Here is a 23,622-nt window from a genome sequence, read left to right as displayed (position 1 = left end):
CACCGGGGTACACGGAGAACGATCTTTTTGAGAACCTTTGACGGACATGTTGTCAACGAAAGCGTTCCGTGCGACCTGCTGCCAGTCCTTGCTGTCGTCGTCTGCTCGGACCTTGACCCCCTCATCGTGCGCGGCGTGTGGGGTCGGGTTCTCCGTGCCGCGCGGACCACTGGTCAGTTTGTAGAAATCCGAGCTGGCCGTCCGGTTGACGTCGCCGACCAACACAGTAAAATTTCTGGCACCGCTGTCTCTGGAGCATCCGATTTTGGCCACGTCTGCCCAACGCATGGGCCCGGGGCGCGGGAAGTCCTGCACTTTGGTGGCGCTTAAATTCCCGGTGGTGACGGGTTTATTCGCGCTCCGGGATCCCACTTTTCTATTTTCCACTTTGACCCAACCGTCGTTGGGATCAGCGTTGACCCTGTCATCGTATCCTGTAGAAATGGGCGGGAATTCTTCCTGAGTGGACACGTCCTGGTGCCATTTTGGATCCGCCCCGGGTACCTTAACATCCTGGACACACGCCTCTAAAGGAAACGCCTTCCTGGCGCACTCGTTCTCTCGAAGAACTTGTGCCTGGAGACCGAACTTCTCCTGACTCGCATCGTTGGCTTTCTGCTCCGTCTGGTCATTGACCTTCTGCTGGTAGTAAAGGGCGTGGTCTTTATCTGAACCCGCCTCCCCGGGAGAAAACAAATCAGCGTTGCACAAACCGTCAGCATTCCAGGCGCCCTGCTCTCCATTTTCATCGTCCGTACTACCCTCGGCGGTCGACGTCTGCGTGACATCCAGCTTGGATTGTTTGTGCCGTTTCTGGCGCTTTCTCTTCTTCTTCTCCCGCTTGACGCGGTCCCGCTCCTCCTCCTCCAGCAGCTCAGCCAGGTTCTGCTCCCGGTCCTTGGCCTCGATGCTCTCGACAAAGCCCAGGAAGGTTTTGATGACCTGGTTGACCTGGAGACCTTGACCCATGTGGTTGCTGATGTTGATGTGGGTGATGAAGGTCTTATTCCGCGTCAGGAGTTCTTTATAAAAGCTGAGGTTTCCGCTGAAAATATTGAAACAATTTTAAATTTTAAAAAATTTCAAGTTTGATAGCAATACAGCCAAGTGGGTGGATAAAAAGCATTGTGCTTTTGACTCAATACTTTGGCAAAAGTGTAAGTAGACTTCAATGAGTAATAATGTTTTCTCCATACCAACTATGTTTCATACAAAAAACTTCATCATCAATCAAAATAAGAAATAGATAGTGTACTTTTATGACAAAAGTGACACATTGATTACTACGTTCCTGATAAACGTGATAAAAGGTCATCGTACTTAACTAACAATCGTGATTTAAGGTCATTGTAATTTCCTAACAAGCGTGACATAAGGTCATCGTACTTAACTAACAATCGTGACATAAGTTCATTATACTTTCATTACAAGCATGACAAAAGGTCACTCTACTGACACTACACCAACCTGTTCTGCCCGAGCCACGTCCGACCTGCTGACCTACTTGCTAGGATCATGATTGGCAGCAGAGTACTCACGACGATGTACGTGTCGTTGGCGGTTAGCACGTGAGTACTCAGCTTCTCCATAACCACATCGGGACCTGGAGGTAATGGGAGGACATTAGGACATAAAAGCTAGAGATGGGCATGGGCATATGGGTTGTAGATGGCATTAGGACATAAGGGTTAGAGAAGGACAAGGGGATCTAAGGGTTGTATTGGATGAAAAAAATAGCAAAACTGGGTATGTAAAGAGGTTGGTATCGTTAAATTCTATACACACACACATACATATATATATATATATATATATATATATATATATATATATATATATATATATATATATATATATATATATATATATATATGGGGTTCTAACTACCCTTATCCCACCCCACACCAACACCCCACCCCATACCTGTGGTGTTGGGGTGTTTAAGTTTCTGAGGTTCTGTCCTACCTTTACAGTGCAGAAACCTCTGTAGGAGGTCGTCCCTCAGGTCCAGTGTCTCCTCCTGTTGGCTTATGGCCTCGTCATTGCTTGGATCCTCTTTCCAGATAAGCTGACTGATCATCAGACACGCCGCGGACAAGACCTGGATAGAAAGACATGTAGGATAACATGTAGGAAGGGGAGGTAATGTTGTGTGGGGGGTGGGGGGACTGCAGGTTATATAGGACTGACAGAGAAACAGAGAGAGACGACATGCAGGGAGTCAGAAGTAGAGACTGGAAGAAAGATGATTAGCGACAGACGGAGTGAGAGAAAGAAGGGCCACTAGAGAGACAGATGGATATTCAAAGACATAGACAAACCTACTGGCAGACAGACACACAGATACATAGACGCAAGACACACAACTATGCAGACACACAGACATAAACACAGAAAGAAATGCAGAAACACAGACATTTAGATACACAGACACATGCACATACAAAGACATACAGGCACATACTCAAACACACACACATACATACATAGACACACACAGACACACACAGACACATCCAGACAGGCATTCATACACAGACATACAGACACAGACATATAAACATCGACACACATACACACAGACAACCAGACAAACCCTGGGGGAGGTGACGTGCAGACGGATGGTTTGCACCAGGTGGTGGATCGGGTCAGCAGTGGCCAGCTGACTGAGAAACTCCTTCTGGAGACTCTTGACCACCAACAGCAGCGAGCCTAGGATGGACTGCATGTCAAAGCTTGGGTCATCACTGGACAGGCTCCCGAGTTTGTGGATCCGTCTCTGGGGCAAGAGTCAAATCCACATTAAACAATCAGATTGGGGTTTTATTTTTCGTAAGCATTCATCTATATGAAAAGTTTAGTGTCCTCAATATTAATGTACCAAGGTTTGTTTATTCTACTGAGTTATTGGGCCCGTCTCTAGGAGCAAGAGTCAAACTCACATTAACTTTCACATTCATATAACTTTATAATTTTTTTTTTCTTCTTAATATTAATTTAACCACGGTACAAAAATTCCATTTTAGACCCGTGTTTCCATGTTTACACAATACTACTTCCTATGTCGAGGTCAATGTTTGTGATGAGCTCTACTTCAACTTCCCCATGACTCACTTAGCTGAGCGAAAAGTATATTGTTCACCGTTTGAAATCAATATTTGAACTTCGTGCGATAAAAAAAGCAATGCAACTCGAATCTTCGAACAGTAGGCGTATTCGTAAAACAAGACGTGTATATTTCAAGGTAACGCTGTCTGTTTGTTAAAGAAAGAAATACCATGTAGAACTCCAGTGCATCCTCTGGGCGGCAAGCGTTGAGGAGCAGCTGTACTAGGAGCAGGTGTTGGTTCTTTAGGGCCTCACAGATGGGCGTACGTCCTTCCTGGTGGGGGAGGGAGGGGTTAATAGTGTGGGGTTATAGGGGGGGGGGTTATTGATGTGGTGTTGTGGTGTGGTGTTACGTTACGTTATGTTATGTTATAAGGAGGAGGGGTTAATGGTGTGGGGGTCATGTTATAGGGGGGGGGGTTATTGATGTAGTGTTGTGGTGTGTTGTTACGTTACGTTACGTTATCTTATAAGGAGGGAGGGGTTAATGGTGTGGGGGTCTTGTTTTAACGCCATGTTATAGCAAAGGAAGGATTTAATGATGCTGTTTTTTATATTGATATTTAAAGCTGTTTATTAAGATTTGTGTAGCATGTTCTGTTTGGTGATGGCTAAAATGCACGTGGTATGGTAGCGGGCATAAAGCTACTACATACATTAAACAGGATAGAGGTGGTATGCACTAAGCGTTTTTTTTAAGTGTGTTGGTTATGCAGGGAGCTTTTAACTGATTAGCCCTGAAGTGGCTACTGCTAGTAATCAAGTTAGACCAATCAACAAAACCATGACAGACATGACATGTCAACAGTGACATGACATGTGACAGTGACATGTGACAGTGACATGTGACAGCTGACATGCCAACTGACCGTGTCCTCGCTGAGGATTAGCTTGGCGACCTGCTCACACACCGAGGTGTCGCCTGACGAGAAATGTTGGATGAAGAGCTCACACGTCTCAAGGTCACCGAGCTTGGCCGCCTTGTGTAGGACAGTTTGACCCAGCTGAAACCAGACGTGGGCCAGGTGAGTTGGTGAGACTAGGTGTAGGCTAGGTGAGTTGGTGAGACTAGGTGGGCAAGGTGAGTTGGTGAGACTAGGTGTAGGCAAAGTGAGTTGGTGAGACTAGGTGTAGGCTAGGTGAGTTGGTGAGACTAGGTGGGCAAGGTGAGTTGGTGAGACTAGGTGTAGGCAAAGTGAGTTGGTGAGACTAGGTGTAGGCAAGGTGAGTTGGTGAGACCAGACGTAGGCAAGGTGAGTTGGTGAGACCAGACGTAGACTAGGTGAGTTGGTGAGACCAGACGTAGACTAGGTGAGTTGGTGAGACCAGACGTAGGCTAGGTGAGTTGGTGAGACCAGACGTAGGCTAGGTGACTTGGTGAGACCAGACGTAGGCTAGGTGACTTGGTGAGACCAGACGTAGGCAAGGTGAGTTGGTGAGACCAGACGTAGGCAAGGTGAGTTGGTGAGACCAGACGTAGGCTAGGTGAGTTGGTGAGACCAGACGTAGGCAAGGTGAGTTGGTGAGACCAGACGTAGACTAGGTGAGTTGGTGAGACCAGACGTAGGCTAGGTGAGTTGGTGAGACCAGACGTAGGCTAGGTGAGTTGGTGAGACCAGACGTAGGCTAGGTGAGTTGGTGAGACCAGACGTAGGCTAGGTGAGTTGGTGAGACTAGGTGGCAGAAACATTAACGTGAAACCATAAGAAGGCAAGCTAATTAGGTAATCTTAGGAGAAACATTGAAAACTTATACTTGGTTTGCTATTTTGTGTGAACTGTTTTAAGTCTACCCTACCATACAAGCGTATAATTATCTGTTAAGTAACACGTCAAAAGTTTTTCTTATGTTAGTTACAAGAAATTCAATATTTGTGGTCCACCCATGTTCGGGAAAAATAACCTGAATGCAAATTTAAGCATTACAAATAAACATTATAGACGCTGGGCCTAGGCAGGGTGATGTACAAGGTGTAAGATAAATATTGCTGTAAAATCAAATGAGCAACACTGAAACGTACACGATTCGTCGATTTCACTGCCACGAAAATAAAATATCTCTATTCAAGTGAATGTGGATGGAGTTATTAGGTTCTAAGCCCGCGTACAAGTTAACAGTTTGCTACGAGTTTCTCCCTACCAGAGGTTTAAACCCTGAACAACAAAGTCAGCTGAGAACATACTATGAGGTTACACCGGCAGACAAACAAAGACATCGTCGGACTTTAGATGCACTTGAATACAACTTGCCTGATCTATCGCGTTGATGTCTAAATCTGAGCCTTTGTAGTTCCATAAAAGATTCATCATTGTGACATCACCATTAGCTGCTGCCAACATCAAACTATTTTGCCCTGTCTAATTGGTAAATATATATATATATATATATATATATATATATATATATATATATATATATATATTTATATATATATATATATATATATATATATATATATATATATATATTTATATATATATATATATATATAACATAGTTTAAGCAAATCACAAAAACCTGTGTAACAGCATCAAAAAGATCAAGATCCAGTGCCTTATTACTCAGATCCCATGAACTGGTGCTACCCACATCACTGGATAACACCCCCGGATGCAGTGCCATATTACTCAGACCCAAGAACCAGTGCTACCCATACCACCCAAAGAACCTCACGAACTGGTGCTACTCACAACACCTAAAGACCCACATGAACCATTGTCAATAAGCATCCTAGAAGCCAGTGCTTGCACACTCACTTAAAAACCTATACCCCCACCCCCCCCACCATGTAAACCTGTGCCACCCACCTCACTTAAGTCACCCCCCGTAAACCAGTGCCACCCACCTCACTTTAATCCCCCCCCCCTAGTAAATCAGTGCCACCAACCTCCGATGGATCAGAGACCTCGGCTCCCTTCTGTAGCAGCATCTCAGCGATCTTGTAATGTTTCCACGACTCGGCGCTCTGTAGCACCGTGAAACATCCCTGCACCGTTCAGTGGAAGGTGGGTGAGGGGGGGGGGGGGATAAAACTTCAGATAAACTGGGGGATTGTTTTAGTTTTTTTTTTTTTTTTAATAAATTCCTATAACAGTATGTAATGGCCTGTAATTGTGTGATTTTGTTTTTGGATCTTGTCCAAATAAGCCCCGCCAAAAAAATAAACCTCCGCCACTCGAGCAAGATTATAAAAAGATTATATGAAACGTGAACATTTAGTTTTTAACCCTAACCCTAACCCAAACCTAACCCTAGCCCTAATCCTATGGCGTATGCTTAAAAGCATTCAAATGTCTAGACATAAAAAATGTCAAGGTTGCGTGCGTGCATTAAATTGAAGTTGACAAAAAGTGAAGTGTCTTAACTTTTCGCCAGTGTACTTTTTTTTTGCATTCGTGGCGGGGTTTATCAGGACAAGATCCTTGTTTTTCTTTTTTTCTCCATGCCTGTTAATGGTTTAATTATTTCTAGATGGGAAAAACACGACCCTCCCTTCATTTACACTGCATACGTCCATTGAATCATCTTCCAACCTCTCCTACCATCCCCCCCCCACCCACCAACCGTTACCACCTTACTTTAAATTTTACACCACGCCACTCCACTCTCTAATCTACGTCACGCGACCTAAACACTGATTAATGAAGGCGGTGACGATCACCTGTCAACTCCGATTGAATGATTTAATGATGTAAAGAAGAGATGAGTGGGTTGGTGAAGGTTGAATGGTAATCTTGAGAGTAGGTTGGTGAAGGTTGAATGGTAATCTTGAGAGTAGGTTGGTGAAGGTTGATAGATAATCTTGAGAGTAGGTTGGTGAAGAATGAATGGTAATCTTGAGAGTAGGTTGGTGAAGGTTGAATGGTAATCTTGAGAGTAGGTTGGTGAAGGTTGATAGAAAATCTTGAGAGTAGGTTGGCGAAGGTTTTATGGTAATCTGGAGAGTAGGTTGGTGAAGGTTGAATGGTAATCTTGAGAGTAGGTTGGTGAAGGTTGAATGGTAATCTTGAGAGTAGGTTGGCGAAGGTTGAGTGGTAATCTTGAGCAGTGGCGTAGCCAGGATCGACTCAAGGGGGGGGGGGGGTTCCAATTTTTACCCGGGGACAAACTTTCGATTTGCACCCCCCCCCCCCTCAAACTTTCGATTTGCACCCCCCCCCCCCCTCAAACTTTCGATTTGCACCCCCCCCCTCATACTTTTTATATATACCGAGGGGTCTATGGGGGGGGGGGTTATGACCCCCCCCCTAACCCCCCCTGCCTACGCCACTGATCTTGAGAGTAGCTTGGCGAAGGCTGAATGGTAATCTTGAGAGTAGGTTGACGAAAGTTGAATGGTAATCTTGAGAGTAAGTTGGCGAAGGTTGAATGGTAATCTTGAGAGTAGGTTGGTGAAGGTTGAATGGTAATCGTGAGAGTAGGTTGGCGAAGGTTGAATGGTAATCTTGAGAGTAGGTTGGAACCAAATCAACTACACAGTTGTCACTGAACAGGTATCTACAGGCACGTATCTTTCAGATATTTTCCTCGGGGGTGGGGGGGGTGGGGGGGGCATTTAAAATTAACGAGAGGTGGACACTGGTTAAGGTATATATTTTTTATATACGCTTTATATTTTGTCATCCCCGGGGTGGCAGTGTCCACTTCCCGAAGCAATGCCTGAAAAAACACTGACCACATCATTCACATATCTGCTTCAGATCTATGTTTTTAAACGCATCGAAAATTTAAAATTATATACAGTTTCTTAAACCAGTCAGACGATAGTCATATCTCTTCTAAATGTTATACAGTTTCTTAAACCAGTCAGACGATAGTCAAATCTCTTCTACACCTAATACAGCGTGTTAAAAATGCATCAAAGATTTGTGAATCCCACCCACCCCTCAACCCACCTCCCCTTCGTTTCCAACACACACCCATACCTTAACCGATACATCATTGATGACAGGCGACTAAAACTACGTAGAAGGAAAACATTTTGAGGGGACGTTTTAATTTAAATGGGGCTTACCTTTGACCTGGCATTGACGTCAAGATTTTCATCCTGAAGTTTCTTCACCCCGTCAACATGGCCGATACTTGCAGCAACAGACAGGCAGGCTACCCGGCTCAACTGGTGCAGATCATAGGAGATTATAAACATCAGGTGTTTTTAATTTATATACAGAAATATAGGCGTATATATGTGTTTGGGTGTATAGCCTATATATATATATATATATATATATATATATATATATATATATATATATATATATATATATATATATATATATATAGTGTCGGCACAAGTGAGGGGCTACGATCACAAAGAGAGAACCAGTTGAGGGTGATGACGCAATGTTGAAAAATGGCAAAAATTATAATAATTACTTCTTTTATAGACTCTATATATTATTTTCTATATAGTATAGCAGAACATATTATATATTATATATTGTATAGCAGAACAGAAAGCAATATATGCCTACTCTGTCATTGCTGTCCACGACAGGGGCCCCGTCTTCCATTGATTTGGAGAACAAACGGTCCAAGATGGCGACCAGTTCTTGCCTACCTCCTGCCTCACCCTGCTCGTCTTTTGGTTGCTCCTGGGGTTGTGGCTGGTTGTTGTCCTGGTTGTCGTCACTGTTAGTGCTCGCTGTCTGCATCTTCTCTGGCAGACGACAGTAACAATGTGTATTAAGTTTGTTGTTTTGGTCTAGTCTAGCAGCCGACAGTTAAACGTGTATAACTGTTGTTTTGGTCTGCTCTAGCACGGAATAGTAACAATGCGTATAACTTTGTTGTTTAGGTCTAGTCCAGCAGACGAGGGGGGCGCACTGTCAAAAGTATATATTTTCTTTATAAATTCCATTTCGTTGGGGGGGGGGTAGACTTTTACCTCTCCCCCCCCCTCCCCTCCCCCTGAAGAGATGCCTGGAAGAAACTCTAGACGCAGGATATTGTCATAAGCGGTTTAGTCTTGAGATAAGGGAAACTAGAATCTAAAGGAAGTATAAAATTATTCTCTTGTACTACATCTAAAGCGAGACGGTCAGACAATGGGAGACTAGAATCAAGATCTTGTCTAGCATTGTTTACTTGAGCTACCTATACAGCTAGACGGTCTAGTGCTGGTATAATGTCAGACTTACAAACTAGAATCTAGAATTATTAACTTGAACTACCTCTAGAATTGTGGCGTCTTTTCTTGAACCATGAGTCGACATGCCGTCCTAAGACCCAGGTCACACTCCAATGTCACACAAATAAATGTCACACCACAACAATGAACGCAAGGGATGATGGAAGTTCTTGGAAATTCCCGTTCGTTTTTTTTTTCAAGCGAAACTTTTTCCGTGGTGCGTAAAATTTTGCATGAGCTTTGGGTTGCGAATCAGATTATTTATCATTCATGTTTTTAGTATCTCGGATGGATTTAGATGCGCAGAATTGTCAGAGGTTATTTGTTTGTGGACATGACTGAGCAAGAGATTTAGTGGCCAGTATCTCGGCTTATTTAATCTCATGAATGTGAGTCCGGTCTATATCAAGGCCACCTGTAAAGATCTGCCTGACCCCACAGACGAACCAAACAACCACCTGAACCCTAGCACAACCACATGAACCCTAGCACAACCACATGAACCCTAGCCCAGAGACTTCCCAAACTACGTGAACAAAGATAGGTCCAGCTAACGTCAGTGTATTAACTAGAATGAGTGTTTTTATTTATTTTTGGTTTCTTTTTACAAATATTACATCATAATAGGCTACACTTAATACACATTAAAAAAAAACCACCAACAAATAAACTTGGTTTTCCAATTAATAATTTAATCATCAAACCCTGGTCAATGAAAGCAATGACAGAGCAGATATTTTCACCCCCCCCCCCCTCCCCCCCCCCCCCCCACACACACACTCACACACACAATTGAACTCTTACAATAAGAAAAACAAAAGAAGTTTCTAACTGTAACAGTAAATAAAGCTTTATAAAATATGTACACACAAAAAACTGACAAGAATGTTACAATTATTGAATATTGTATACATTATGGTACCCTTCAAATATAACTAAACATTCAAAAGCACTATCCTATGATTCACTACTTTTCAAACAAAATCTGTTCAACTTAGTATAGTAACTTGTCACCTGTATTACATGAGTTAATCTCACAATGATGACAACAGGTAAACATGTCAGTGGCACACCTGGGTGCAGAGACCTTATCAATTCCTGGACACCTCCCCCTCTTTTTTCCAAAACAATAGCTGCACTGATCAACAGGAATATGAGTTCACCACCTATTGAAACCATTTGCTTTTGAGGGGAAGCCTTATATATTTCTATTGTATGCAATAATGGAGCTGGTCCAACTTCAAGTAGACCCACCAAATCAAGCCAATATTAAAATAAATAGTTCAATAAAAATAATTCATCACATTCACTATACCTCCAATTATACATGAATTATGTTACTTTGTTATTTTATGAGCTAATGTGTAGGCCTAAAGCATTGTGAAAACCAATTAACTAAATTCTACAGTACATTAACTGATTAAGAGTTAAGACAGCTGATTGTCAGCATGACAACAAGCCAATACTTTTCAACTTTAAATAAAGCAATTTGAAATACTTGAAGAGACTTTATACCTACATTAAACAACGAAGCAACACTAATCCCATAAATGTTAAGTTAGGCTCTGTGGTAGGTGATGTAGAGTAGATCTGTTTTTGTGCCAATGTGTAATTAAGTAGTGTGCTGTCAGTATGCTTTTCAGCCAACTCTACTTCCTCTGCTATAACAACAGGCTGTCTGAGCTGGGATGGAATCTCAGAGTTCTTACAGTCATGCTAGTTACCCATCAGAGCTGGAATCACTCAGGGATGTAACCAAGTATACATAATAACAGTTCATACTCAATGATGTCTTACAAAACACTGGTGCCTATAAAACTGGGTTCACTCCAAAATATCGACATAAGCACTCAACCAGTCTATAGTAATATCACAGAGATCAATCTCAAGTGAACAAGTATTCCATCACAGCCTACATTTGTCTTGTCTGAAAACATAACATTCCGGAGACGAAGAAAAATTATTCTACAAACCTTAACTCCAGTTAAAGGCAAACACCAAGTTGTTTGTTCAATATTTTCATACAACATCATTGTCTGTTGAAGCAGGACCATAATATCTAAATAACCAAGCTGTCCAATCTCCACTGTGATTGAATGACGTTGCTCAGGCAGAAAATGCTGTCTGACAATATTTTAGTCTGTGATGCTATGTACCAGTAAGAGTTAGACATTCAAACTGAAGCACTGTGCCACAAACAGATATTCAACCAACAGTCAAGGAGATTGCAGACTGAACACACAGCGTGTACAACTGACAAGATGAAGCACACTGAAGCTCTGTGCCACACAATGTTCGGCCAATACACACAGTCACAGGCCTAGCACCTGGAGACAGACAGCTGGGCTTTCTTCAGTGTTGTTGGAGATGATATATCCGGGTTGAAGCACATGAGCTGGATCTTCATCCGGGAGCGGAACTTGTCCAACAGCTGGGCCACAACCCTGGGGAGGCATTATTGGCTGGTTTATTTCTACAGTCATCTGATGTCAGTCATCTGATGTCAGTCATCTGATGTCAGTCATCTGATGTCAGTCATCTGATGTCAGTCATCTGATGTCAGTCATCTGATGTCAGTCATCTGATGTCAGTCATCTGATGTCAGTCATCTGATGTCAGTCATCTGATGTCAGTCATCTGATGTCAGTCATCTGATGTCAGTCATCTGATGTCAGTCATCTGATGTCAGTCATCTGATGTCAGTCATCTGATGTCAGTCATCTGATGTCAGTACAACAAAATAAGAACTGGCAACTCAACAACTCACAACCGGGCTAGCTCAAAATGTGCTGTCTCTGTAAGGTAACCCACCATCCAGTATTCAGGTGATGTTATCTTTCTACTGTGTGTATAAAAACTATATTAATCCTTTTATTGCCCTCACTTAAAAATGTAACATAGACTTACTGTTTGCCTTCCTCGGACAATTCTGGAACACAGGCTAAAGCAGCTTTAAAACTATTTCTGTTGATACAAAGAAACATCACATTGAAAAAAAAATTCATAAAAAAACGTTTTAATAACAAGCTTCTATGCAATAATGCACTAAAAAGTAGAAAATAAATTATACAGTACTATTTAAATTACTATAAAGAAAAGCGTGTGTCACTTTAGTACCTATTGGATACCTTTACTAATATTTGAGAAGAAACCCACGCTTTTCTTTATAGTAATTTAAATAGTATTGTATAATTTATTTTCTACTTTTTAGTGCATTATTACATAAAAGCTTCTTATTTTTTTTTTCAGTACTTTACAATTAAATGTTTATTTACAATAGAGTTACATGACTAAAAACCATTGCGCACCTATTGAACGTGATGACACAGCTATTGAACGTGATGACGCGTGTGGTGTGGTTGGAGAGACATGCCTACTATTTTGGTCCACATTTTATTAATTCATAAAAAATTAATTAGGCATTTAATGAAGTCAAATTTAATTTCGATTGCATTGTCTTCATGTTTTGACCCATGTACCAACTAAGAACCGTATCTGTTAGAAGTGTCCGAATTTTCGCTCCGGCATTTCGATCTAGACTGACGACAGACAGACAGAGGAAGTGAGTTAAATAAAAGCTTGTAAAAACCAATCATGTTAGTATATTCTATTCCAAAGACCTAAAAGTAAGCCATCATACAAAATGCCATTTGAACAGAATTTAAGTAACAACATGGACCACGTATAGAGAGGTTCCCTACATGCATGTCAACTTTGTGTGTGGTAGCAGCCCTAGACCATTCAGTCCATCATAGTTGGGCTATGATGGACAAGATAGATCCAGGTGTAAAAGTTGAGCAGTACAACTATCAATTTCTGATAGAACATTTGCATGGCACCATCTGTCCAACACCTGATGGCAGTATATACTGGCATCAAGGTCATCTGCCAGGTCAGCCTGACCATCATGTAGCTCATGAAAGGACGGCCAGATATATATACATAACTCTGTTAAAACAACTTACTGCACATGGGGTGTACTGTAGATCTTGACTGTGCTTTGTAAAGCTTCTAGTTCTAGTCCTGCCTAGGAAAGTAAATAAAATTTAGCTGTGGTATGATAAAGAAAAGGATATAATTTTTATATTAATTATTTCAAATAAAAATATTTTAATTTGAGAAAGTCATATATTCCACTATAGTGTGTCCTAATTCGTGTATAAAGTTTCAAAAGTAATAAATGACTGAATCACTTGTACTCACTGACTCATCAGTACTCACCTTCATTCACTCACACACCTGTACTCACTGACACACCAGCACTCACTCACTCACCTTCATTCCCTCACACACCTGTACTCACTGACACACCTGTACTCACTGACACACCAGCACTCACTCACACACCAGCACTCACTCACACACCTGCACTCACTCAGACACCTGTACTCACTGACACACCTGCACTCACTCTGACACCTGTACTCACACACCTACACTCACTCAGACACCTGCACTCATTCACACACCTGTACTCACTGACACACCTGTACTCACTGACACACCTGTACTCACTGACACACCTGTACTCACTGACACACCTGTACTCACTCACACACCTGTACTCACTCACACACCTGTACTCACTCACACACCTGTACTCACTCACACACCTGTGGTCACTGACACACCTGTACTTACTGACACACCTGTACTCACTCACACACCTGTACTCACTGACACACCTGTACTCACTGACACACCTGTACTCACTGACACACCTGTGGTCACTGACACACCTGTACTCACTGACACACCTGTGGTCACTGACACACCTGTACTCACTGACACACCTGTGGTCACTGACACACCTGTACTCACTGACACACCTGTACTCACTGACACACCTGTACTTACTGACACACCTGTACTCACTCACACACCTGTACTCACTGACACACCTGTACTCACTGACACACCTGTACTCACTGACACACCTGTACTTACTGACACACCTGTACTCACTGACACACCTGTACTCACTGACACACCTGTACTCACTGACTCACCTGTACTCACTGACTCACCTGTATGGCCCCACAAGCATTGAACTCTGTGACACACTGGATGAGCCTGGAGACCTCCTCACACACGGCCTCTGTGATTTTTTTCATCACCCTCATCACAAACCTGGGGGATATGCTGTACACCTGTAGACACCCAGGTGACAAAATATGACGTGTCGTTACATCACAAACTGAACTTATCAAAAACATTAGCTACGTCATATTTTAAAGATAACATATATTACAATATAAGCGTTTACATAAAATTCCATTTTTAAGTATATAATATAGGTATTTTTGTATGTCAAATTAATGTTAGGTATTATTGGGATAGTCAAACAAAACTACTTATCATGTTTGTAAAATATGCATATGTTACACTTTCTTTGTCTAGTACATACACAGTATCAAGACTGACATGTTCGACAATGTTTATTCATAAAAAAAACATAAATCTTGCACCGCACCGTAAACAAAAAATAAATTTTTAAAAATTTGCATTCCACCCACACTTTATTTTTCTGTTACTTTCAACAAATGAGAGAAAAATGAAATACACTGACCCTTAAAATTTTACAGCCAGGCTATATAAAGGACCTTAACTTAACCTAATCTTACACTGAAATTGATGTGCCTTCCCCATAACAAACTGAATACTGAAAATCTGAATCAAAACCAAACCCTAACCCTCATCCTGATAAACACCCCAATAAACTGAATACCTCAGCATGAACTTCAGTGAGGCTCATGATGATTTCCTTCAGATAGTTGCGGACCCCTGTGGGGTTTTTCCATGTCTTCCAGTTGAAGCCCCCCTATACATGTTGGGCTCCATGACCCCCAGGATGGGATCAGACTTCTGCTCAATGTAACTGGAAAACAAACGGATGTCCAGGTCACTGTAGGAATCTTGTGCAGCCTGGTATAGAATCAAATAAAAATTTTCTATCTTAAAAACTAGGTCACTGTAGGAATCTTGAGCAGCCTGAAATAGAACCTAATTTAATTTTTCATTTCTTAAAAGTAAAATCTTTCAGATACAACATTCCAAAGGGCAGGTGAACAATAGCTCATCAACTTTTGTGTGGTCAGAACGTCATCTGCTATCTGAGTAAAGTCATCTGCTCACACTGACACACAGTGGGAATCAAGATCATGGCTTACAAATAGGGTTATCAACCAAATATTCTACCACTATACAACATTATCCCATAAAATATCTAAAGCCAGTAAAAAAATGTATAATAAAATGCCTCAAGGTAAAGGTCTCTTCTGACTTATGCACAATGGAATCAACACATGAAGAAAATGGATGGTGTGGGATCAATTTAATGGTAAGATTCAGACGCGCCCCTTGAAGAACAAAGACAGTGTGGACACAATTTTAAGGCAAGTTGGACATACCTTGAGTGCCTTCTCCATCTGAACATAGCCGTGCTTGGTGAGGTTTTCAATGGTGCGAGGTATGACGTGGTTCAGAGTGTGGCTACAATTACTCAGCATAATGATCAGCCTTTTGACCTGTGTTTAATCACAAACATACAATTGGTCAGTGCTAAGCCATGTCACATGTCTCAACATCCCTATTCTTTAGTACAATTCCTATTGCTTTTCTTTTTTAAACCATTTTATAGTTAGATAAAAATCTGACATGCTGCCTGAAACCCAGTATCCAAAAGTGTGGGGGTTACTAATGCATTGTGAAGCTACATTTAATAAAACTAATAAAACTCTAAACATACATTTTAAGTGATAGGGGGTATATAGGAAGAGCCAAGTAATATTGGGGAGGATTTAACAGAAGTGCAGGGCAAAAAATTTAAAAATGACTACTTTAATATTCTGTTTTTGAAAAAAAATTAAGCTAAAATGATACTAACCATGGATGGAATAGGATCTTCATGTTGCTCTAGCTCAATGTCTTGTCCAATCAGTATTTTCACATTACTATGGATACAATGTCAACAAAGTTATTTATTAGTTGGATCAACTACTCCATACACAAAGTTGTATACAACAAAACAATCCTAAACTGTTTGAGTCATTTCTTCTGAAGAGGTGGACTGAAAGCTAACTGCTCCATACACAAAGTTGTATACCACAAAACAATCCAACACGTACTGTTTAGTTTCTGTCTTCTGTAGAGGTGGGCTAAAAACTAACTGCTCAATAAACAACGTTGTATACAACAAAACAATCCAACACTTACTGTTTGGTTTCTGTCTTCTGTAGAGGTGGGCTAAAAACCAACTGCTCCATACACAATGTTGTATACAACAAAACAATCCAACACGTACTGTTTAGTTTCTGTCTTCTGTAGAGGTGGGCTAAAAACTAACTGCTCAATAAACAACGTTGTATACAACAAAACAATCCAACACTTACTGTTTGGTTTCTGTCTTCTGTAGAGGTGGACTAAAAACTAACTGCTCCATACAGACAGAGAAGGCTTGCAGCAGCTGACTACATAATGCTGTGGCCTCTTTTTGGATTGGTCGTTGGCTAAATATCTGCACGACAAACATTTTTTTGTTCATAAAATATTTTGTATTAATATTATACGACTAAATGGACAACATGGCTATAAGTATAAAACACTGGGAGATTTCAGTAAGATGCAAGTCTTTGCCACAATTTTGTTTCCAAAGTTTTAAAAAATTACTTTACACAAAAGTTTAATCCACGGCTGTATATTTCCTAGCTAAACAACTTTTTGGGACAGGAAATTAATCCAGATTAAATGTCTGAACTATTAAAAATAGTTACACTGAAAAGTGTGATCAAAAGATTCAAATAGGTTCCAGATATTCAGTTTAAGAGGAAAGTCATGGGGGAGAAGAGGGGGGGGGGGGGACAAATTCTCCCCCAGATATATATATATATATATATATATATATATATATATATATATATATATATATATATATATATATATATTTACATACACAAATATACTTAATTATATACAAACAAATACTAATGAAATAATATTTTATATTGGTATTTAACATTAGAAAACAAAAAAACTAAAATAGCACATTGAAGCAATTAGATGTTGATTATTGTGATTCAGATTTCATTTAGGGGGTATTCTCACAATGATGACAGCAGGTAAGCATGCCAATAGTACACCTGGGTGCAGAAACTATCAAATCCTGGACACCTCCCCCTCTTTTTTACATGCAGTAAGCAAGTAAGCAAAACAATTTAACAAGAGATATGAGTTCACCACCTATTGAAACTATTAGCTGTTCAGGGGAAACCGTATATATTTCTATTGCATCCAATAATGGAGCTGGTCCAACTTCAAGATGACCCACTAAATGAAGCCACTACTAAAAAAATAGTCCAATAGAAATAATTCTATAGTTCTAACAACCCCCTACCTGCACCACCGCTGATACTAGTAACTGACCATTCACCTTTCAACGACAACACTAACAAGATTACCAGTTGATTGATTAGGAAATGATCTCACCTCAGGTTCAGGGGCTTTGTTCATGACCACAACCTCATGCAGGTGCTGTATTGTTTCATTCACAATGTTTTCAAACAGTGCAGGCTGAGAATGATGAAGTAAGTCATTGTAACATTCCATTAAAGTCATTCTTTATACACCTGATGATATGGGAGGCAATTATAATTACCAACTGAGTTGTTCCCCCTGACTCGTCGTCTGTCTCAACTACCCATGTTTCCTTGGTATGCAAAGATTTGACATCTGTAATGATAGGTAAAAATTTTTGTTATTAAAATTAGAAGTAACTTATGCTAACTTACCACACCATTATATAAAGTTTTTTTTTATATTTTAAAATTCTTCACGGCAAAGCATTTAATAGCTTTAAGGCTATTGTGTTCACCAGTATTATCAATATCTTTAGCAGTGCTGAAGTGGTTATTGTCAAATCGGTCATGTGTCATGGCACAAGGTCAGTCATCACGTCACTGTGTCACCAATACCTTGACAACACAGCCAAGGATGTAATAAGCACCGGACACTTCAAGAAGCCGTAATTCAAATACTGTTGTAAATATTTACTAAGATAAAACGTCAAAATTTAAACATGTCCCAGAAATAAAATGTGTCACCAAAAAAAAACAAAACAACAACAGCAAACCTATTATGGCCTGTTTGAGTAGGGTAAACATGCAGTTGGTCCTCATGTCAAATGCCAGCTCGTTGAGGACAATCATGGCGTCACCGTGCCCATCTAGGGCTGATAAAGTGTTGGAACAATTTCTGGGATTTAAAATAAAAACAGGTTGAAATTAAATCTATGGAAGGGACCATGTACTGTTACAGGTTAGTTGTAGGTAAGATATAAATAGGTTAGAATAATCTATAATTAGGAGAGAGTGCGTGTGTGTGTTGAGTTTACCCTAGAGTATTGTTAACCCCGGTGTGTTTATGTATTGTTATCCCAAGGTCGAATGCGGTATAAACGTTGGAGTGAATGGTTATAAGGCAGGGGTCGGCAACCTTTTGAAGCTGAAGAGCCAAAAGTTACAATTTTCAAAATTTCCCTGGTTTTAAAGAGCCACTAACATTTTTTTATTTCAAATATTTTATTTTTTGATTAAGATTATTAGTATTTGCGCAAGGAGCTGGAGAGCCGCATCTTGATGTCAAAAGAGCCGCATGCGGCTCGCGAGCCACAGGTTGCCGACCCCTGTTGTAAGGGGTTAGTTGGTAGCGGTTAGGGTGAGGGCGACCCTATAACGTTGAACGTGAAACTAAATAAAAGTATACAATATGTGTCACGAATTGTTGTTGTTGAGTTGAATCAAACCCGAGCGTAACATGTACTGCAATGGTTCTTATCTTGGGTTCAATCAAACACAAACCCGACTCATGATTCACAATCGGATTTTGTCAGTGCGGACGATAGAACTAAAACAAGGGTTCGGAGAATACGCATATAAAACTGGTAGGGTGTGGTACCTCAAAAAAGGTTGAAAATCGCTGATCTAAGGGCTGATACAGTGGGTATAAAAATACAATCCATTAAAATTTTTTAAAATAAATACTCTTGAGGGAAGTGATTGTTTAGGGCTGATATAGTGTTTGAACAGTATGTAAAGATTTATTATTAAAAACCTGGTCCCCAAAAAATTTAAACAAGTGGATTGAAATCAATTTCTCTAAAAAGACAGCTTGATAAAATGCAGTCAAACAACTGTACACAGATCAAAAAGTTTAAAACTCAATTAACAAAATATTTTGTTAATCACACCAAAACACTTTTCCTACCTGATATTTCTTACACAGGTGGGGAGCCACGCTCCAGACACATGGTCCTGTTTGCCTGATGAGGGCCAAACCCCAAACTTAACTCGCTCGTTCTCAGGTAAGTTTTCCAGGGATTCTGGCAGGAAGGCAGCTCTTACATAATTAGAAAACAGGGTGATAACTTCTGTCATCATTTGCTAGGGGAGATAACAATTAATAATTTGTACAGTATACCTGTATCAATAAAAAAAATCAGAAAAGTATATGACAAAACAAAGTAAGTTGAAGTTTAAATTAACAAAAAATTATATGATGCTTTGAGATCTAAACATTTTCTATCTATATCCTCCATTTTTTTTAATAATTACTCATATCATCATTTTTACTTTCTACCCCAAAGTAATAAACCAAGATGAATTATTGAACAAGATTTTTATCTAAAATTACAATGATTTTTTTATCACAGTTTTGTTTAAAAATAAATTTTAAAATTCATTTTAAATATACTGGATATACAGGAAGTAAAAAAAAAAAAAAAGAAAAAAAAGAAAAAAAAAAAAAAATATACAGGAAGTGATCTCCCCTAAACTTTCTCAAATACTCTTATATAAAACAACAGGGGATGGCAACTCAGGATATAGACATGAATTTTAATCCATTTTAAATACTTACACTTTGAAAAATAGAATAGAAAAAAAAATAGTGCACACCAAGTGAATGTCAAATAAAATTTGCATAATGGTGCATGTGAAATTTCATTTATCTATCTGAAATAGTACTCAAGTTATAGGTTTTTGAAAAATTCAAAGTAGAAAAAATTCCACTTCCAGTTATCGGAAATCGCTCAAAAGTTGATATAAAATATTCACGAAAGTTTAGGGAAGGTCATTCTCTGTTTATTCTGTTTATTTTGTGTTTTTATGTTTCTCTTTTTTTCAATGTTAAAGCAAAAGCAATCACGAAGTTTCTAGTCAACACCTACCTTCATCTTTCCATGCTTACTGGTGTCAATTTTTACACCTTTCTCAGATTTCTAAACATAATGATGGAAAAATAAAATGTAGGTTTGGTGAGAGAACATTTCAGACACAATTAACACTATACAGCTTTCTAGCTTTCTAGCTGTACCATTCTTTATAAAACATTTGTTTCTTATTTAAAATAAAAAGTAGCTTAGTGATAAAACTAACTGTATATTGTATCTAGGTCTTTGCCAAAGTTTATTTCTTAAATTTTTAATAATAATCTTATATTTAAATAATAAAATAATTCTTTTCAAAAAACAAACAAGCATTTAAATAAATTTCGAAATGCTTTTACTTAAAGCTGAAAAAAACTTGTTTTTTTTTAAATAAAATAAATTTAAAAAAAAGAACTTTGGACTGACCTCCCTTGTGAAGTAGCTCTGGCCCAGCCTCCAGTAATCAGGGAAGTGTTGGAGCATGATGTCAGTGATGTCTTCCACAAACAAAACTTTCTGGGGGGTTTTAAACCTCCATGAACCTGTAGGAGCAAGTCACACTTATGTAAAGCACATTCGTAATCAGAATATTTCTTTAAGATGTAATGACAAAATTAGGATAGAATAAGGGAAGAATAAGTCACTTCTCAGATAATGCTAATTTTAGAGTCAGAAGGGGTAGGCATGGCCGAGCAAGTAAAGCTCATGGATACTAAACTGAAAAGTCTCGAGTTCAAACCCTTAGGCAGATGAAGCTTAATAGCTGTGGACAGCAACCCATCTAGGAGAGAAAACTCCAAAATCAAACAATTGCTGACTCGAAGTTTGTGCTTGAATGGACAAAGGATATGAAAGCAAATCCACAAAGCAAATCCAGAAAGCAAAACCAGAAAGAAAAGCAGGCTGAACATGGAGAAAACAGGCCATACGGCATCTAACATGTTGACATGTAATCCTGAATTGTGTTGGAGGAACTCTCATTCAACATTACAAGTAAGAACTAAGAAGAAGATAATGGTAGGTAAAATCATGTTTTTAACTTCATCAACTTTTTATTATTAATTTTTAATAGCTATATAAAGTTTAAAAAAAAAACTCAATCAAAATAAGATTTCAGTGAATGCATTAAAGCAAAAAGTCTTACTGTGGTGGTCAGCTGAAGAAATGGATGAGAAGCTTGACTCTCTTGACAAACCTGCAAGACATAGCAATTAATACATTTTTAATAGTTTAGCTAGAAACATTGAGAGATATATCAATGAATACATTTATGATAGTTTAGCTAGAAACATTGAGAGACATATCAATGAATACATTTATAATAGTTTAGCTAGAAACATTGAGAGACATATCAATACAAGGATGCAACTCTAACGTTTGAAAACACGAGGACGTATTTCCCCCAGCCCAAGATGGAAACACAAGGGCATGTTGAAAAAATGACGATGGCGCCACAAAACCTGTCTAGGGTCGGGTTCATCGACCTGATGTCTGTCGCCCACCCGCTGGTGGAGCCCGGCACCCACACGACCTTCACCGTGGTGACCCGGGTCTCCCTGGTGCCAGGCATAGAACACGAGCTCTGTCTTCTCAGAATGACGTCACCCGTTGATCGCCAGCGGATCTCGTGCTGGCCAGTGGGTCACAAGGTCGTCTACCTGCACAGCTTCTCCTTGACACTGACCAGAGCCGTCGTGATGGTCAGCCCGCTCTACCTGAAGGGTGCGGCCTGTATCCTTGCCACGGCGGCTCCGTTTGAGTGCTTCGAGTGGCTCCCACACGAGCCGTCTGTCTTGTACGTCATAACCTTGTCCACGGGGAAGGTCACCGCCGTCAAGGTCACGCCCCCCTCTGTGTTTTCCCTCCACCACATCAACGCGTACGACACGTCTGCCGGCACTATCGTTATGGACGTCGTCAGCCACCAAAACACGGACGTCCTGCAGGGGCTGATGCTGGACGTCCTGAGAGATCCCGTCAGGAGGGACAGCCTGGACGTGCACGCGATGGTCGTGCGGGTCACCATCTGGCTCGATGACGTCAGGGCCAGCGTCACGCGCCTGGACGCAACAGACGAGCCAACGGTCGCTTCCCGCTTGGAGTTTCCGGCCATCAACGAGCTCTACCGGTCACGTGACTACTGCTACGTGTACGGGATAGTTCTAAAGGCAGACCACGTGACCTTCAGCAAGATGCTGCTGGTCAAGAAGGATCTGTGCGCCGGTGGAAAACGGGACCTCCATCTGTATATACCCGGGATTTATTTTCTAGAACCTTCATTCGTAGCGAACCCCCGCGCCGCCTCGGAAGATGACGGCGTTTTGAGCCAACATAAAGCCCCCCCCCCCCCACCCCACCGCCCTCCTATTCCCATATCCACCATCCTCCCAACGCCCAACAATAATGTAAAAGAGACACAACCTGAGTTATCGAAAAAATTGATTGTCTGCCCCTGCTGACCCAGCTTTTGCCTTGAGTGTGCATTCAGGGTCAATGGCAGGCCAGGTCTAGTTTCGTTTTAAGACATTGGTACTCATTGGTAGATCTTTTTTTTATCAAGATAGGTCTGTTATTTTTTGTATAATAGGGAGATTAGTCGCATGTAGTAGTATGGCAGTGCACACTTTTATAATGTTGTAGTGTACACTAATGTTGTAGTGTACACGTTTCTAATGTTGTAGTGTACACTTGTCTAATGTTGTGATGTACACATTTCTAATGTTGTATTGTACACTTGTCTAATGTTGTATTGTACACTTATCTAATGTTGTAGTATACACTTGTCTAATGTTGTGGTGTACATTTTTCTAATGTTGCAGTGTACACGTGTCTAATATTGTAGTGTACACTTATCTAATGTTGTAGTGTACACATGTCTAATGTTGTGGTGTACACTTGTCTAATGTTGTAGTGTACACTTGTCTAATGTTGTACTGTACACTTATCTAATGTTGTAGTGTACACATGTCTAATGTTGTAGTGTACACTTGTCTAATGTTGTAGTGTACACTTATGTTGTAGTGTACACTTGTCTAATGTTGTAGTGTACACTAATGTTGTAATGTACTCTTGTCTAATGTTGTAAAGTACATTTTTCTAATGTCGTGGTGTACAAGACAATCACGAATAGCATGACGCAATAGCTACCTTACGTAACTGGTGCGCAGACAAGGCTCAAACATGA

The 23,622-nt window shown here is 40.3% G+C and overlaps 1 protein-coding gene and 1 pseudogene across 1 annotated transcript; one reads left to right on the top strand and one right to left on the bottom strand.

Moving 5' to 3' along the window:
- Positions 1–10,395: 10,395 nt before the first annotated feature.
- Positions 10,396–21,754, bottom strand: LOC131935418 (exocyst complex component 2-like; annotated as a pseudogene).
- Positions 21,755–21,808: 54 nt separating this feature from the next.
- LOC131935416 (uncharacterized) lies at positions 21,809–22,897 on the top strand. Its single transcript, XM_059291817.1, has one exon. It carries the CDS (start codon positions 21,851–21,853, stop codon positions 22,895–22,897), a length of 1,047 nt encoding a protein of 348 aa, XP_059147800.1. The 5' UTR covers positions 21,809–21,850.
- Positions 22,898–23,622: the final 725 nt, after the last annotated feature.

This window comes from Physella acuta, unplaced genomic scaffold, assembly GCF_028476545.2.
Source record: "Physella acuta isolate Inbredline_101_S28 unplaced genomic scaffold, ASM2847654v3 ptg000144l, whole genome shotgun sequence".
NCBI classification, from domain to species: Eukaryota; Metazoa; Mollusca; class Gastropoda; family Physidae; genus Physella; species Physella acuta.
The sequence above is the reverse complement of the archived record's forward strand: the minus strand, read 5'-3'. Positions and strand labels throughout refer to the sequence as shown.